Here is a 19176-nt window from a genome sequence, read left to right as displayed (position 1 = left end):
TTCCAGGCAGCCACCATTCCATTTTCTTGCATCACTGCTGTTTCAGTATTGACAATAAAAGCAGCTATTCAGACTGGCCAAGATAATATTTTAGAATTGTCTTTTAACAATCATAGCGGGTAAGTGGTCATTCGGCCCCTCAAGTACACACCAGCTCTCTGAAGAGCATCCCACCAAGCCACCCCCACCCTATCCCCGTGACCCCACATATCCCAAGGCTAATCCACCTAACCTGCATATCTTTGGATGTGGGAGGAGATCGGAGCACTCGGAGGAACCCTACATAGAGATTGGGAGTGTGTGCAAATTCCACACAGTAATCTAAGGCTGCAATTGAGCTTGTGATGTGAGGCAGTAGCGCAAACCATCTTTATCCAATGACAAAAAGAAATGGCCTTGGTATTATTTGATTTTTTTAAAAAGGGGATGAACTATTGTATTCTGTTTTTGTTTCTGATTTGCAGCATCCAGAGTTTTCTGATTTTTATGAACCATTCTAATTGTACAGAATATTTTGTATATTTTTCACTCAAGTTTTCTAAAAGCTGTAAGCTCAGAGTGGCAAAGCTAAATTAAATAAACATAAAAAATGAATAATTTAAAAATTGTGCAATCATAGATTCATACAGCACGGAAATAGATCCTTCACTTCCACTCATTCGCACCTTGTCGTATTTGACAGTATTTGGCCCATATCTCTCTAAACCCTTCCTATTCATATATCCAGATGCCTTTTAAATGTTGTAATTGAACATTCCTCCACCACTTCCTCTGGCAGCTTGTTCCATACTCACCACTCTCTACATGAAAAAGTTACCTCTCAGGATCTTTTTAAATTTTTCCTCTCTCACCTTAAATCTGTGTCCTCTAGTTGAGGACTCTTCCATCCGAGGAAAACGATCTATCTGCAATGCAGTCAGGTTATCATTAGCTTGCAGTCGCCACAATGACACTGTTGACAGTTCTGTGGTTAATGGTGGTGACAGCTTTCAGGCAGCCATCTCCTGACATAATGAAACACTTGATTTATTATTTTGTGACAGGCTATATTAGATATTAAAACAATGTGCTGCCTCCATAGAAAGCTAGGGAATAACCATTATGAATCATGCTGCATTACTATTAGATAACCATGTTGCATTAAATGCAGCTTGATACCATATAGGGCAGAGAAAGACAATACATGCCCATGGAAAAGCAAGTTTAAAGTTATTGTAAAGTAATTAACTGTATTCTCACAAAGCAAAGCCTCCATAAGCCGCTATATATCCTAGTTATGTGAAATTACTCCTTCCTTGGCCTGTCTGTAGGAATGAAGTGTTGCTCCTATTAGTCATGCAGCCCAGAAACAGGATCTTCAGTCCGACTTGTCCACCCTAACCAGACAACCCACTCTGAGCTAGTCCCATTTGCCAGCATTTGGCCTATATCCCTCTCAACCCTTCCTATTCATATACCGATCCAGATGTCTTTTAAATGTTGTAATTGTATCAGCCTCCACTACTTCCTCTGGCAGCTCATTCTGTACACGCACCACCCTCTGCATGGAAACGTTATCCCTCAGGTCCTTCTTAAGTCTGTTGAGGGTAGTTCTTTTCTGGTTTGATGCAGTTATACATATGGAAGTCATTGATTTAAATCAAAAAGACTTATTTTAATAACATTTGTCAGTATTGAGTGGCACTCGAAAAGCACAGCAGGTCAGGCAGCATTTGAGGAGCAGGAGAGTCAATGTTTCAGGCATAAGTCCTTCGTCAGAACTCTTCTGCTACTCGGAAGCTGCCTGACTTGCTGTGCTTTTCCAGCACCACACTTTTTGACTGATCTCCAGCATCTGCAGTCCTCACTTGCTCCCATTTATCAGTATCGGCTCATCAGGTGGTCAGGAACAAGCAAGGTTTTTAATGTTTATCAAATATAAATGAGTGACAGTATTGCTGCAGTTTATGATTAGATCTGAATTAAAAACCAAACTAGTCGCATTAATTATCAACTTAAAAATTTGTCTCTTCCTCACAAGGAGGTCAACAATTCCTGTGAGGAAAGTTTTAAATGAATAGCACTGGACTAAAGAATACTTGAGAAATATGAGGAACCAAATTGCGGACAGATGGGAAACAGTCTAAGATGTGTTTGAAGTTAATGTGCATTATTATGATTAAGGTTGGTGAGCTGCACATACAAATTGCTACATGAAACAATGAAAAATAAAGAGACCTAGCTCATAGCAAGATTGATTTGATTGAGCATTTTGAAGACATTTAGGAAAGATGGGAAGGGATAAAGGGGACAGCAGTATTGTGCAAATAAACCGTAACACCACTCGCTTGCTCAATGGTGATACTACTGATCCGCTCTTTGGAATTAACATTGTAGGCCCCCAGGTCCCCACCTAGAGTACATTCTGTGCCCCTGGCATGTTCAGTGCTTCTTTCAGTTTTTGTTCAACATGGAGCTGCACAAATTCACCAGCTGAGAGGAAGGTGTGGTGATCACTATCTGCAGGAGATTTCCTTCCTTGTGTTTAATCTGATGCTACAAGACATCACGAAACCTGGATATAATACTGAGTGTTGCCAGGGTCATATCCTGCCATCTGTATTCCTCTGTCATGCCACCTCGACACTGAAGGGAAATGATGCATCCAGCTATGATGAGGTATTGACTAAAAGGTGTGATTTTAAGAGTATAACTTTGTCAGGCTGTTTCTTTCATCTTGGAAAGCTTCCCAATTTTGGCATTGGTTAATGAAGAGGACTTTGAATGGTCAACTTGTCAGGTTGTAGCATTGCTATTTCTGGTGTCTGGGCTGGGCTGTGCTGTGTGGAATGCCTGATTTTGTTCTTCTTTAACTTTCCTGTAGTGATTTGATCTAACCAACTGTTTTTCTAAGCTGTTTCAGAAGGTGGTTTTTTAGGCCTTTGCAGAGGATTGTTTGAGTAAACTATATTGCTGTGAGTCTGGAGTAAAATTGTGGACTACACCAGGTAAGGATGGCAGATTTGCTGACAGAAAGGGCATTTTTTATGACAATCCGTTATTTTCATAAAGATTTCGTAGTTATCTTCACCGAGGCAAACATTTTAAGATTTTCCTAATGTATTCATTTGAATATCATCAGCGACTATTATGGGATTGGAGCTTGGGATTTTGAAATATTAGTCCGGGCCTCTGAATAGAATAGAATAGAATAGCCTTCATTGTCACATATACTCAATGAGTACAGTGAAAAGTTTACATGTCGTCAATTTTAGCACCAACTTAGAGACAAACGTATCTTGGCATAGCTTCTTTAGTTACAAGAAATAAAAGTTCAGTACAGCAGACCACACTGGTGCTTAACTTCCAGCCTGTGCTGGGCTCTGGCTCCACTCCATGCCGGCGACAAGCCACGTTTGGAGGTTGCCACATCAGGCTAGGAGGCCGTTGTGCCAGGCTGGGAGACAGATTGCTATGACAGGCTGGGAGACCGCCACATCAAGCAAGGGGGAAGGCCGCCATGCCAAGCCAGGAAGTTGCCACGCCAGGCTCGGAGGTAGCTGCGCCACGTTGGGAGATTGCAGGACCAGGCTGGGGGCCACCATGCTAGGCTCGAAGGGAGGTCACTGCACCAGGCCAGGAGGTCGCCACACCAGGCCTGGAGGCCCCTGCAGGAGGAGGGTATTGGATTACTAGTTTAATTTTTATTCTTATCATAGGAAGTAAGCATTGCTGGCAATATCAACATTTTTTGCCCATTCATAATTGCCTACAAGAAAAATAGCCTCCTTGAACTGTTGCTGTCCACTTTTGAATTTCTGAATATAAAAATAAGTTAAGCAGAAGTGCTCTGCAATAGCTGTCCATTAAAATTCCATGGTTTCCATTTTTGTAATTCAGCTGGATATTGAATAATTTCAATCTTGATTCAAAATATCCTCATCACTGATGAAGGGCTTATGCCCGAAATGTTGACTCTCCTGCTCCTCAGATGCTGCCTGACTAGCTGTGCTTTTCCAGCACCATATTCTTTGACTCAAAATGCCAAGGCTGAGTTGCATTATACCTCTGGTGACTTTTATTATGCCTGTGCTATGAAGCAGCTTTGCCTTTAAATGTCCAGGTCTGACCTGATTTATATCAGGTTGATTGAAGTTCACCCTGAAATGTGTTCTTTTGACTACATTTCTTATGACTTCATGGAGTAATTTTGTTTGTCCTGATCTGGAGTTCCAGTGCATGGCCCTGGTTGGACTTTTGTTTTCCAGTTGGAGAAATCAACCTGGAGTTGCTGTTTTTGCATTTTTCTTCTGCCTCACAGTTCAATAATTTCTTTGACCTGCCAGGTGTTGTGTCTGGCTGCACCAACTCCTATTCTTTTATATATTTTCTTGCATAATCTATCCATGACTATCAAATGGTAATATGAATATATTAGTTCCTGCCCTCTGGGATTGGTCAAGGTTCTGATTGTTATAATGTAAATGGTTCCATGTTGTTCCTATTGCCTCCAATTTTAGCTTCTTATTGCTGATTCTTGTAGCATTTGTATTTATACGTCAGGGTTTATACTTGTCTGTTACTATCTCATTTATTCTTTTATGGATATTACAGTCAAGGACCACTGTTGATTGCCTATGGCTAAAAGCCTTTGAACTAAGTGGGTTTTGGGGTGCATATAGGGCAGACCTGGTCAGGATGGCAGATTTCCAGCTCTAAATGGATTTGATGAATCAGGTGGACTCTTGTCAGAATTAACGCTAGTTTCATAACAACATCATTGAAACTAACATTTTGTATTCTCGCTTTCTAAGTAGAGTTTGAATTCCACCAGCTGCCATGGTTCATCCAGAACATTAGGCCCTCCAGATTACTAGTTAAGTGACATTACTACCATTTCACTGTCTTCCCCAACCTTCAAATCAGGATAGGGCCAAATTACTTGGGCTGTGTTCATTAGAGAACAGAAGAATCAAGGTACATATAATTGAGGTTTTCATCTTAAAGGGATCAGGAATGTAGATAACTGCAGTTATGTTACAGAACATAAAATGAAGTCATTTGGTCTATTACCTCATGTTAGTGTTTATCCTCCACTCAACAGTTGTCCTAATCCCATATCCTCACCATTCTTCAATTCCTTTTAATACTTCTCTCTTTCAAACACTTCTGACACTTTATTCTTAATGTTGATATTATGTCTGCTTCAGTCACCATTGCTTCACAAAGCTGTGTAAAAAGAAAAAAAAAGTTTTGAATTCTATCTCTTTCAAATAATCTTATATCTAGGCCACTTTATGTTCTAGCATTCAACCACCAAAACAGTCTGTTTATGTCTACCCATTGCTAACCTTTCACACAGTTAAACGTACCTCTCAAATAATTCTATCATCTTCTCTCTTCATAATGAAAATATTAACAACTTTGATGCACTCTTTGTATTTGTATTTTGTAATATTAGATGACATCCCGGTTAATGTGTATCACCCCCTCTGTGTCGATCAATGTTTTTTTCCATAGTGCGGAACCCAGAGCAGTATGCAGTATTCCCAATTTTACCTTCGTAAAATTTTATGTCAATCTGCCTCATTTTCAATTTTTTCATCTGTAACTCTTTCCATAAAACTCAAACGTAGCTTAGCTTGATTTCTTTTTGGAAGATGTGGGTGTTACTGACAAGGCCAACAACTTGTACAGTATGTAGCACATCATCTAAAGTGTCAGTGAATGCCATCAGCTTGCTTTTTGCCCCTTCCATCATTATATCAATATTCCTTGCGTCTTCCTTTTATACACAATTATTTTTCTTCAAACCTTCTTGTTCTAGTAATGTGCGAATTTGACAAATAGTCCCTCTTGGTCTTAACACAAATTATTGATATGATCAATAAACATAAGTAGGTTCTTGACATCAAAACTTAATGCATCACTATCCACTTGCAATCAGTCTGACAAACTATTCTAAATTTCTCCTCTCTCTTTCTTCCTTCTAACCTTTTTAAAATTAATTTATTTTTACTCTCCTAGTTTTGTAGCCTTAAATATCACAAATACTCACTTTTGTTCTGCCTTGTTAGTAGTTTTCTGAAATTCCAATTGTACTATGTGTCATTCCACCATATCTGTCATTTCCTAATACTATGATGATGAAATTTATCAGAATGTAATAATTGCAACTTTAATTATATGTTCCAAATTTTCTTTATCTCAGTTGCAAAACTGACTGACTTGTAGTTACCTAGGTTAGCTCAGTTTTCCTTTTCAAAAATTGATATTCCTTTCACCACTCTCTTGTTCTTCAGCACAAATTCATTATCAATATAATTTTGAGGGCATCACTTTTCCCTTATCCACGAAATGTGCTGAGAGTGTGGAAGATCAAACTTAGGAATTTTTATTGTGAGGGATGGCTTTGACATGAGAATAAGGTGAGGGTGACAATTGGTGACAGCTGATCAGATGGAAATGTGAGGAAATGTCTTGAATGATAGGAATGAGTGAAGCTGACAGCTGAGTTTGTCTCAGCAGTTCTGTTCAAACAAAGACTAGGGAAGTCAGTGTTGGGAGTTTGACTTACCATTTTGACATGATAAATTCTCGCAGCACACTATCTTGGAGTGAATCCTCACCCTCCTGCTACTTAGTTTTTCTGCCGCTTCAAACACACTGTTCTGTAAGCAACCTTCTTCCTCTCATCAGCTGGCAGCATCTCTCTTAGTATGGTGTAAAAGAGAGTCCGAGAGAACTTTAGGCAGCTTTTGTTCATAGAATTAATGAATAGTTACAGCATGAAAAGAGGCCATTGGCTCACTGAGTTTGTACCAGTCCTCTGCAAGAGCAATTTAACTTGACCAGTTAAATTCCTGCAATTTTTTTTATTGTTAGTGCTCAACCAGTTCCCATTTGTAAGCCATAATTGAACCTGCCTGCACTAACTCTCCCAAGGCAGTGCATACGATATCCTAACCACTCATTGCATAAGAAAAATGTTTTCTCATGTTCCCTTTGGTTCTTTTGTCAATTACCTTAAATTTGTGTCCTATGCTTCTCAATACTTTCACCAAACCAGTTTCGCTCTCGGTATAATCCCCATTGAAACCAATAACTTCTAAAAATAAATTTGAATTTCCATGAATACTCTGGAATGGTCTCATGCAAGACTTTAAGTTTTAAAACCTTTCTTGTAGCATACAGACTTAAAGTAACATTGACTAAAAATTATTTTAGTAGGCAACTTATATCTAAAACAGTTCCCCCTGATTATCATTTGGAAAGATTGAATATTGCCTGGTACATTCTGGATTAGTGGCACTGCCTGAACTGCTGTGCTCTTCCAGCACCACTGATCCAGAATCTGGTTTCCAGCATCTGCAGTCATTGTTTTTACCTTATTGCCTGCTACAGTTACTCTTTCCTGTCCTTTAAGTTATAAAGTCATAACGATGTCTAGCATGGAAAGAGACCCTTCTGTATAACTTGTCCATGCCAACTAGGTCTCCTAAATTAATCTAGTCTCATTTTACAGCACTTGGCCCATATCCCTCTTGACACTTCGTTCCCCAGGAGCCAGTCCAAAGTGATTCTTAGTTCCTTTTTCTTTTTCCATCCAGATAACCTGTAATCTAAAACTGACTTCTACAATATGGGTCGTCCTGGCAATGCCTCCCTCTAGTCAAATCTAGCATTAATTAAAACCATCGTGACCCCATTCTCTTCAATCTGAGCACAAGCTTCCAGCTGATTTTAGATCTGAATAAGAGAGACTTGCTGACTCTATTTAGCTTTTCTTTCTTTCTCTCTTTCACACACACAGGTCATTGTAGACCGATTCTGTCCATGACATACAGTGATATTAGGGCAGTTGGACAATAACTTTATATTCTAGTCCTTTCGAATTAAATGCCAACATTTAATTTGTCTTCCTTACTATCAAATCAACCTGCAAGTTAACCTTAAGAGAATCCTGGACTCGGACTTTCAAGTCCCTTTGCACTTCAGATTTCTGAATTTTCTCCCCCTTTAAAAAATTGTTTATGCCCTTATTCTTCCTGCCAAAGTACATGACCTCACACATTGTATTCCATCTGCCACTTTGCCCAGTCCTAACCTGTCTAAATCGTTCTGCAACCTCCCCACCTCCTCAATACTTCCTGTCCCTCCACCTATCTTTGTATCATCTGCAAACTTAGCCAGAGTTTCCTCAGTTCCTTCATCTCAATCATTAATGTATAAAGTGAAAAGTTCTGGTCTCAACACTAATCCTTGTGGAACATCACTAGTCTCCGGCTGCCATCCTGAGAAGGACCCTTTTATTCCCACTCTCTGCTTTCTGCCAGACAGCCAATATTCTATCCATGCTAGTACCTTGACTTTAACACCATGGGCTCTTATCTTACACAGCAGCCTCCTGTTCAGCACCTTGTCAAAGGCCTTCTGGAAGTCCAAGTAGATAACATCCATTGACTCTCCTTGGTCTAACCTGCTCATTACCTCCTCAAAGAATTCTAACGTATTTGAAAGACATGACCTCCCCTTGATGAAATCATGCTGACTTTGCCATACTTTACCATATGCTTCCAAGTATTCTGAAATCTCATACTGAACAATGGACTCCAAAATCTGACCTGTGGCCAAGGTCAGGCTAATTGGCCAGAACCAATCTGGCCATTGTTTAGGCAAGGCAAACTGCACACTGAAATACAGCATAGCAAAGTCATCCTGCGGGGTGATAGCAACACTGATCAGTTTATTTCTCACTGTATATCACATAAATTGATGAATGGGCTTACGGCTTTCACTTTTGGTCATTAAAAGTGTCACGTCTACCTTAGATAATTCTGGAAAGGTAAAAAGATTGAAAGCTTTTTTTTGTTCAATCATGGGATCTTGACATCATTGGCTAAGACCGCATTTAATGTCCATCCCTGATTACCCTTGAGAAAATGGTGGTCAGCAACCTTCTTGAATCTCTGTAGTCCATTTGCTGTAGGTGGACCATTAGGGAAGGGATTAAGCAACAAGAGAAATGAGAGAAAATGCCTTTAATGAGAGGAATGTAGTAGCAACATGAGTAATGGCATACCGCTACCAGGATGTTGCCATCAAGCCAAATGACGTTCAATCTATCACACAAATTAGTCACATGCTGTGAGAATTTCAGTGCCAGTGTGAAGCAACGTGTGTAGGCTTTATGTTCCAGATTGTATCAAACAGCATTTCCCTTTATCTGACAAGACCCAACCAGCTCATGCTTGCAAAACCTAAAACACCACCTCCAAAATTAAATGTAATTTGGGAAAGGAACAATATTTGCTAAATAACCCACAGTGTGTAAAAGAATTATGCTGACAAGAAGTTTAGGAATGTCAATTGGCTTAACAGTGACAGACATTTGAGTGAACTAGAAGCTACACATATTCGTACACAGGAATTTGTCTTTTGTTGAAAGAAAGAACATGAAGACATACCATGTTTCAGTTAAACAAAATAGATGACAGCCATTCTCTGGATCATTTCCCATTGTATTGCCTTTATCAATCAGAGCCAGCCTGTCTGGTTTAAAATTTAAACAAAACTTGGCAGTTAACTGACTTTTGTCATAAGTCATAGAGTCATAGAGATGTACAGCATGAAAACAGACCCTTTGGTCCAAACCGTCCATGCCGACCAGATATCCCAACCCAATCTAGTCCCACCTGCCAGCATCCAGCCCATATCACTCCAAACTCTTCCTATTCATATACCCATCCAAATGTCTCTTAAATGTTGCAATCGTACCAGTCTCCACCACTTCCTCTGGCAGCTCATTCCATACACGTACCACCCTCTGTGTGAAAAGGTTGCCCCTTAGGTCTCTTTTATATCTTTTCCCTCTCACCCTAAACCTATGCCATCTATTTCTGGACTCTCCCACCCCAGCGAAAAGACTTTGCCTATTTACCCTATCCATGCCCCTCATAATTTTGTAAACCTCTATAAGGTCATCCCTCAGCCTCTGATGCTCCAGGCAATCAGAGTTTATTTGCCAATCAATCAGCAATATCCTCTCATATCACATAAGTGTTGTTTTATATTTACATGGGTGTTTCCTGCAAATTGAGTACAAGACAAAGCTTTGACAAAATGTGTCTCAAGTTCTGTGTTGGCAAATGCACTGCTTTTTGATTCTATTAATTTCTACTGAATTTGTACCTTTATTGGGATGAAATGCATTATGTACTATTGAGTCATTGCTTAGTAAATGGGAATCCTTGCTGACTTTTCCTTATGTCTCTTGTGCAGTGAAGACCATAGACATAGAAGAAGAATTGGGTCATTCAGCCCTTTGAGTCTGCTCCAAAATGAAGTGAGATCATGGCTGATCTGATAATCCTCAACTCCACTTTCCTGTCTTATCCTCATAATCCCTGATTTGTGCAATAATTAAAAATTGCTGTCAGTTTTGAATACCTAAAGACCCAGTCATGACAGCCTTCTGTGATAAAGAATTCCATGACTGACTACTCTCATCTCTGTGTGGAATGGGCAACCACTTTCTCTGAGATTGTGCCCTCTGGTCCTGGACTCTCCCACAATGTAAAATAATCTCTCCACATCTGTCCGGTCAAATCCTCTAACAAACTTGTACCTTCCACACATCATTTACTGTATCTGTTGGTTCCGATGCGGTCTCCTCTACACTGGGGAGACAGGACGCCTACTCACAGAGCGTTTCAGAGAACATCTCCAGGACACCCACACCAACAATCCCTACCACCCCGTGGCCAAACACTTCAACTCCCCATCCTACTCCGCCAAGGACATGCAGGTCCTGATCCTCCTCCATCCACTCCCTAACCACCCGACGCCTGGAGGAAGAACACCTCATCGGCTGCCTCTGAACTCTCCAACCCCACAGCATCAATGTGGATTTCACCAGTTTCCTCATTCCCCTCCCCCAACCTTATCCCAGTTCCAACCTTCCAACTTGACATCGCCCTCATGTCCTGTCCTATTTGTCCATCTTCCTTTCCACATGTATGCTCCATCCTCCTCTCCAATGTATCACCATTACCTCCACCTTCATCTACCTATTGCACTCTCAGCTACCTCCGCCACCCCTCCCCCAGCTCCACCCCCCTTCCCATTTATCTCACCATCCCCTTAGCTCCCAGCTTCATTCCTGATGAAGGGCTTTTGCCCAAAACATCAATTCTCTTGCTCCTTGGATGCTGCCTGACTTGCTGTGCTTTTCTTATTAACTTGCTCAGTGTGTGATACCGTATTGAATGTCTTTTGGAGATTCAAATATGTTACATCTTCTGGCTCCCCTTTATCTATCCAACCTTTTAATCCCCAAAGAATTCTAATTAATTTGGCAGGCATGATTTCACCTTCATGAAGCCATGCTGACTGCTTGATTTTATTTGTATTTCCAAGTCCTCCACTCTTACTTCCTTTATGATAGACTATAGCATTTTTCCTATGACTGCTGAATCTAATAGTGTACTCAGTGTAACATAGCCACAATTGACTGCTTTAGCACAAACATGGATCATTCTTTCTGTGCAAAGTGGTTTATGTTTTCTACTCACAGTTTGCACTCGGAAGCACCTACCAGATTCCCAAAGTATGTCACAGTAACTATTAGTTTATACTCAAAGTTTTCCAATTTTAAAATGTGTGTTTTTTTTAATGCAGAAGACGCTATAATACCACTGAGCAAAACATTAAGGCCACTATTCTGAATCTAGGAACAGTGGCCTTTTTATTATTGTAAACCTCTTTTTATTAGTCTAAAAGGAAACACATCAGTAAGTATGCATGTTCAGTGCTAATCTGATTCTGGTGTATACTGAAGCAAAGAAATATGAGTCCCTCTCCAAGACATTTCTCATATTTTTGGTGTTCTAACTGGATGTAAACATGGAATATAGTACCAAACTCTGTTACCTGTGAGCTGAATAACCAGTTTAGAATGATATCAAAACTAATCAGTATAAGTATTTCTTGTCATCTTCATCAATCACTTTTCCTCTCCATTTCTAGGTGAACCACGGATTGATAATGGTGTTCCACAAGCTGCAGATTTGATTATTAGTAGTGCACCCTCCGTCATACCAATCTCAGCTTCCTCAACTCTTCCAAAATTAGAGCTTCAGGCGAAAAAGTCCAACATAGCTGTTGTACACATGAAATCTGAAAAGAGGGACCCAATCAAGTTAACTGTCCAGGTATGGCACCATTGAAGGTAACCAGTGACTGGCACTTGCTTCTCTCATCATTGCAACTCCATCAATTTCATGGAGCTAGCTCTCCACCACCACCTCCCCAACTCCCCTGCCTTCCCCCCCCCCCGCGCCCCCCAACATACCCACCCACCCAGAATTGCAAATGGCAGTTAGAATTCAATTCTGGGATTCCCAACCCCATTTCCAAGAGTCTTTGATTTTCATGAATCCCTTTTTAAGAGTTATTTTGACTCATGAGTTCATATTCTGAACTCCTGACTTGACCAGCTCATTTGCAGAGGTGGAAAATTCTAGTCATCAGCGTTAGGCCAGCTTTTCAAAGAACCATGATTTACAGCAGCTCAAAGGTGTCATAAACCAAAGTCTGCATGAGGAAACTTCTTGAGAGGTAATTTCAGACGACTCTCTTCATTTCCCTGATACTAGCCTACCCTCTGCTCCACTCTAGAGTTTTGGGTGGTGAGGTGACTAAAGTCCAATGCAGGATTGAGGGGGGGGGCGCAGATGGTGTTTAAGCAGGTAGGATGCTCACACCTTCCTAAATTTCTTCCATTGTTTATGCATTACTTCCACTTGGGCCTATTGGAGATGCTTGAGATTGTTTTCACCTTTACAAATGCTTCTTCTCCATCTTGGGTGGTCTTGGGAAAGAGATTCCCACAAACTGGTGGGGATATTGCATTTTATCAGGAGCCTTTGAGGATATTCTTGAAGCATTTTCTCTTCTCTTCTTGTAACCATTTAACAACTTATGCTCCACAATCCAATCTCTATGCCATCCCCAATTAAGATATGCTCCCACCCAAGTTCCCTGCCAAACTCTGACACTTCAATGCTCCTTCACCCACTGCAAACCATACAAAACAATAAACTCTGTAGCAACAATATGGTGTGTAAAATATCCTATATGTAAATTAGTAGCTATTCTACTAATGCCCACTGCAAACATCCATTCACAGTTCAATATATACCTTGGGATTCTTATATTTGGCATGTTACAAGATCACCCTTATAAATAGAACCCTAGCCATCGGCTTATCATGTAAGCTTGATGTTGAACTGGGGCATGTCTAAACTATTCTTCATAATAATGGCTGCCCTGGTCAAACCGTCAGCTGCTATATATCATTGCTGATAAGTGCCCTACTGCCATCATGTTTGGTCTTGAAAGATATCTGTTCCACCTTAGATTACTTTGGAAGGAGAAGGTATCTGAAAACTTTGAGCAACAGGTCAGGCCAACCATTTTTCCAGTTTGTAGCAAACACTGACTGTTATTATCAACTAATAGGATGCAGTATAAGGCATTTTCCCTACAAATGAACAAAACTCCAATGGGTTTCAGTGCCAGGATGATACCAGGTAGGGTATTCAAACAGACTTCTTTACCAACCTTGGGTGGCATGGTGGCCCAGTGGTTAACACTGTTGTCTTAAATACCAGATGACCAGGTTTGATTCCAGCCTTGGGGTTTGCACATTCTTCCTGTGACTGCTTGGATTTTCTCCCACAATCCAAAGATGTGCAGGTCAGGTGGATTGGCGATGCTAAATTGCCCATATTGTTCAGGATATGCAGACTAAATCTGTGGTTACAGGAATAGATTGGGGGCTGGTTCTGGCTGGGATGATCTTCGGAGGGTTGCTGCAGACTCGATGGGCAGAATGGCCTCTTTCTGTACTGTAGAGATTCTATGGTTTTAAGTACTGAGTTGGAAGATGTAGAACAAGCCACAGCAGGGAATAGTTGAGACTGATTAGAGACATTTAAACCGTTACAGGAGAAGGCAATAGAATATTATGCTGTTAAAACCAGATACGGCAAGACAGGAGAGGCTCAAATAGAGCTTAACTGGAATGGACTGGTCAGACTGAACAGCCATGTTTTTTTGTGCTGAATATGCTATGTAATTTTATATAAAATTGTAGGTTTCCACCATAAACCATGAAAACTGCAAAAGGGAGGTTTCCTGGTCTGGCCCACAGATGATTCCAGTCACTCATTATGTGGTTGGCTCGCAATGCCCTTAGGCAACTAGGGATGAGCCATAAATACTGCTTTGTCAGTGTTGTCCACATCCTAAACACAAATAAAAGAAAAACAGTTCTATTGTTTAAATCAGCAAGAACCAGTTAAGAGGTATTGAACTAGTTTCGATTCAATCGTAATTCTGGTCTTGACCAACTGGCAAATAAATGCATTCTAATAAACTGAATGTCATAGGTACGAACCACAAATGAACTTTGTTAAGAAATAAAATGATCAGAAATTTCATGAAAAACACCATTTAGTCATGGTGGCTGATTTAACTGAAGCAAATATTTTCAATATAACAGAACTTTAAATAATTCTCATAATTTGGAACACACATCTTCAAGGAAAATCCTATTTCTGAAAATAAAAAAAATCACAGACTGTGATTTATTGAAAAGTTTTAAATTCATCGTGAAAATTAATTTGTTCATCTTCAGGTACTGCCGAACGTGGATATCGATAGCCTTCCCAGTATCAGTCCTGAACTGAGCCAGAGATCACCAAGCCCTGAGCAGCCGCAGGTTATGCCCTATCCTGTACAAACTCCAATCCAGGTATCTTTGTTTTCATTATGTTTAAATGTTTCTGTTTAAAGCAAGAACTCAGGTCAGCTTGCATAATGTGTGGATCCAGTAGTTTTTTTTATCTCTTGCCTTTTGTACATCTATTATTAGAATCCAAATTTGGATGACATTTCACTTAAGGTCATGAGCAGTCACTGATAATAACATTTTGAAGTTGCCTCTTGACGAGCATACTTCCACAAAGCAGGAAAGGATGGTCACATGCTATTAGTACTGGATGTATGTGGCAAAAGTGTAGTTTGAAGTTTTTAGTAACATTTTGGACAATATTTCTTTGGTCAGCTGGCCAAATCCATGAAACTCATCATCATGCTTAAATTAATGATATCCAAGCTGCTGAATTTCTGGTTGCCCAATGTAGACTGCAGATGCATTTCCCCGAGACACTACTTATTAATGTTTTGAGAAACTTAGGTGCAGATTGAGAAACGTCGGTTAGGATTATAGTATCAGGAATCCTGTCTCCTTGAGTATGTTTTAGAAAAATGCTGAAATTTAACCAGTTAAAACTTTACAATCTTAAAAGCACAAATTGGTCTATGTTACAAATTAAAATATTGCATTGAAGAGTTATCTAAAATCAAGGGCGGTAAATCTGCCAGTGATAGATCCGCTCCTTGTCACCCACTATTGGGTCAGGTTGGATGCTCAAACACTGGAAAGGGCATGCTCCAGAATCCTGCAAGTCTACTTTCCTTTGGTTTTAAGTAAATTGTAAACTTGATTGTATAGTTGCTCTTGGTTATCAGAGAAATTAAAACCGCATGTTCAACCAGGAACTCTTCACAAATACCAAGATGAACACCAAACCATTAAAATAGTTTAAGATGTTATCACTGTCCTAATGAACACCTTACCCCTTTGAATGGCAGTTCCAGGGTTGATTGATTTCTTTTTTGTCACATGCATCGAAGAACAGTGAAAATCTTTATTTATGAGCAGTACAAGCAGATTATAGTAAGCAGGGATGTTCAAATCAAAGGGTGTAAAACAAAACTTAGAGGCATACAGGTTATGTTGCACAGGGCATGCGCTAGGTGAGATCAACATTAGCAAGAATGAGAAATATGAAGGTTCAGCAGCAGTGTGCTTTATGGTTTTATATCCAGCTATTATTTGTCATGGGCACCTTCTTTGCTATCTATATCACAGATAATTGTAGGGTGAAAAAAAACTAACACAGGTCAGTAATATTAATGTGCCAACCAGCTTTCAGTTCCAGATGTTCAAGCTCAATGCCGCAGACTATGTTTAAAGGTCACCAAATGTCCTCAGGTAAAAGAAATAGATAAAGTGCTCCTACCATGAAGCTAATTCTTCCTCCAGGTTTCTCACTGAGTGCTTAGGGGAGGCCAGACCCCTACTTCTCTGCAGTTATTGTCCAATTTGCCACAAATCATTTACATTCTGCCCTACAATGCTTCTGATTAGTTATTCTGAGTCATGAAGTATAACTGTTTTAAGTTAAGCTTATAAAGCACAAATGCAACTTCATTGGGTTTAGCAGTTCTGAAGAAAGCTTTCATCCCCTCTTAGTAGGAAATTATATCAAAGCCAAAGCTGACATCTAACAAATGTACCAATATGTATCAAAAGTTGAAACGGTTTCTCTTAGATGACACTTTAAAGCTAATATATTTCCGTTCTTGTGTCAAACTCAGCTTTCTGAGGTAGCTAAAGAACCAGAGACAAGCTGAAAAAATGTATTCTCAAATAATTATCTGATTGGTTATGTACTTTACATAAGAATGGTAGATGCCAATTCAGTAATGACATTATGAATATCTAGCTCTTTGTTGATGTGTTTTAGCATGTAATTTCAGTTTAGGAATTCAAGTTTAACCATAGAAATTGGAAAATGCAATCGAAGCATCTTTAAGCCGAGTGTACCTAAAACATTTGGCTTTTCTGCTTTAAGAGATAACCATTCTTGTTTAATCGAATCAGAACAGAAGTAATTGTTTTGGGAGTTAGAGCTAAATAATGCTAAAAGCATTAAGTGAACTCAGGTATAAAGCCCATCTGCTTTATCAGACTGAAAAAGAAATTGTAAATGAGAGATATGAAACCTTATTGGTCAGGATTGCCCAGAGCATGTTACCTTTTTACAGATGGGTGGAACTTGAGAAGTTTGTTCTCTGGTTTTCAAATTACTTGTGTGATTGCTGGGAGAAGTTAGTTGCGGAGTGAAGCTGAGAATACTAAAGAAAAGTGGTGGCTACAGGCAGCACAGATTAGCAGAGTCCAAGCAATTCAGGCAAGAGGAGTGCTTGAAAGTTATTGACAATTCAGTGCAGCTGAGAGTGGGTTGAAGAAAGGCCACAAATAGTGTTTGCTTGGTGTAGCTGAGAAATATTGGAGCTTGAAGAAATTGGCAGCTCAGTGAAGCTAACTCTCTCTCAAACAACTGCAATTGTGCCCTTGAGTAGATGCTGGAGTACAGTCTCAGGAATCTCGTGGAATGTAGTCTAAGGGGATGTCATTAAACTACCAGAGTGTGAACAGTCAGTGAAAGTGGATCTTGAGGGTGTTTCAAGGCTGGATCTATCAGGAAAGAATTGGAAAACTTGAAAAAGAATACAGAGTTTTAAAGAGGCTTGGTGACCCAGAGTGTCTCTAATATCTGATTGGATCTATTTTGACTGCATCAGCCAGCTGTGGGATGTACAATCACAATTAATCTGTTAACATATATTTATCTCATGTCAACCCTCCAAGTTAAAAAAAATGAATTATAACAAATGTTGTAGATTGTTTATTTTTACTTGTGTTGTACGATAAAGTATAGATTGTTTGTTCAAGGCTGTGGAATTTTCTGGTTCTATTATCTTAATTAAAAACCTGGGATTTCCAACTGTCTACTTGAAACAAAAAGAATCTGCTTAAAGAATGGTACCGGAATTGTGACATTTTTTATTTGGAATCATAACGTACAGAATGAAACTACATAAATACTTGAAGGAGAAAAAAATGGCAATGGAGAAAGTGCAGAGCAATGGTGTTAATTTATTCATTCTACTGCAGAGTCACCTCAGGCACAATGGGCCAAATATCCTCTTTCTGAGTTGTGTTTTGGTTTACTCTTTTATGAGATGTGGACATTCCATGTGGCATAGATACATCCAGAACTGTTAAGAGAGTTCCAGAATGTTGACCCTTCATTGAAGGAACAGCAATATCGTATCTTTGAGGTGATACACATTATGATATACATTAATGTACATTGTGTATTGATGGGGAAGGCAATCAACGTGGAAAGTAGTGAATAGAGCGCTAGTCAGGTAGACTATTTTGTCCTGAATACTATCAAGCTTCTTGAGTGTTGCTGCTGCACTTATTCAGGCAAGTGGAGAGGACTTCACTTTTTTCCTGATGTATGCCTTGCAGCTGGTAGATGGGCTTTGAGGAGTCAGCAACTGAGTTATTCCCTGTAGAATTCCCAGCATCTGACCCACTCTTGCAGAAGCTTAGGTGTGGATTGGGAAGTGTCGGTTAGGATTATAGTATTAGGAATCCTGCCTCTTTGAGTATATTTTGGAAAGATGCTGAAATTTAACCAGTTAAAACTTTGCATAAGGCCAGTTTCTGGTCAGTGGTCAACCACAGGATATTGATCATGAGGCATTCAGCAATGGTAATACCTTTGAATATCAAGGGTGATGGTTAGGTTCTCTCTTGCTGGAGATGTCATTGTCTATGTGTGATGCAAATGTAACTTGCTAGTTATGAGCACAAGTCAGAATGTTGTCCCAAGTTTTGCTGCTCTCTTTCCAACTTGTTTCAAAATTTAAACTTAAATGTGGCCTCAGCAGTCTGGCTACTGTTGTATAAGGGGGTTCCTCTACATATCAGTCTGTGCCTGCAACTGAAGCTAGGTGGCCAAAGAGGGTCTGGAAGACTGTATGGAGGGCCACTAATTCCCGCCCCCCCCCCCCCACCCCCACCCCCACCCCCAGACTACAGTCAGAAGCTACAGCTTCTCTAGGAAATCCTAATTAGGTCTCAATGAACCCAATTAATTGAATTGATTATCCACCACTTGCAAGGTGACCCCTGCCACTCTGCTTCGATCATATCTCAAAGAAAATGGCCCTGTTTTGGGATGTTGACAGTGGACCAGCACAACATCTGTCAGTGCGAAATTCAGCATCCAGCGACTTCATGTTTGCCCATGGGGGCTTGAAATTCCCCATGATTATACATTTAATCACCATGGCTTTTTTATCTGATTTTTGCCTTTCATGTTTGCTATTATTTTACTGAGTTCTGGCTTCATTGAAAGTATTTCTTCAATCCATAAATTTTGATAAAGGGGACGTAGAAACAGAATGCTTCAGGCAAATACTTCA

The 19176-nt window shown here is 39.9% G+C and overlaps 1 protein-coding gene across 3 annotated transcripts in view; it reads left to right on the top strand.

Moving 5' to 3' along the window:
- The window catches only part of kiaa0586 (KIAA0586 ortholog), a 533649-nt gene that overhangs the window by 326177 nt on the left and 188296 nt on the right, over positions 1-19176 (top strand). For all 3 annotated transcript variants that reach the window (XM_060829108.1, XM_060829107.1, XM_060829109.1), the window contains exons 18-19: positions 12007-12191; positions 14681-14797. In XM_060829108.1, coding sequence (XP_060685091.1) covers positions 12007-12191; positions 14681-14797 — 302 coding nt within the window. The remainder of the gene's footprint in view (positions 1-12006; positions 12192-14680; positions 14798-19176) is intronic.

Source organism: Hemiscyllium ocellatum, chromosome 8, assembly GCF_020745735.1.
Source record: "Hemiscyllium ocellatum isolate sHemOce1 chromosome 8, sHemOce1.pat.X.cur, whole genome shotgun sequence".
In the NCBI taxonomy this organism is placed as follows: Eukaryota; Metazoa; Chordata; class Chondrichthyes; order Orectolobiformes; family Hemiscylliidae; genus Hemiscyllium; species Hemiscyllium ocellatum.
Note: the sequence above shows the minus strand (reverse complement) of the source record. Positions and strands in the feature narration are given on the sequence as shown.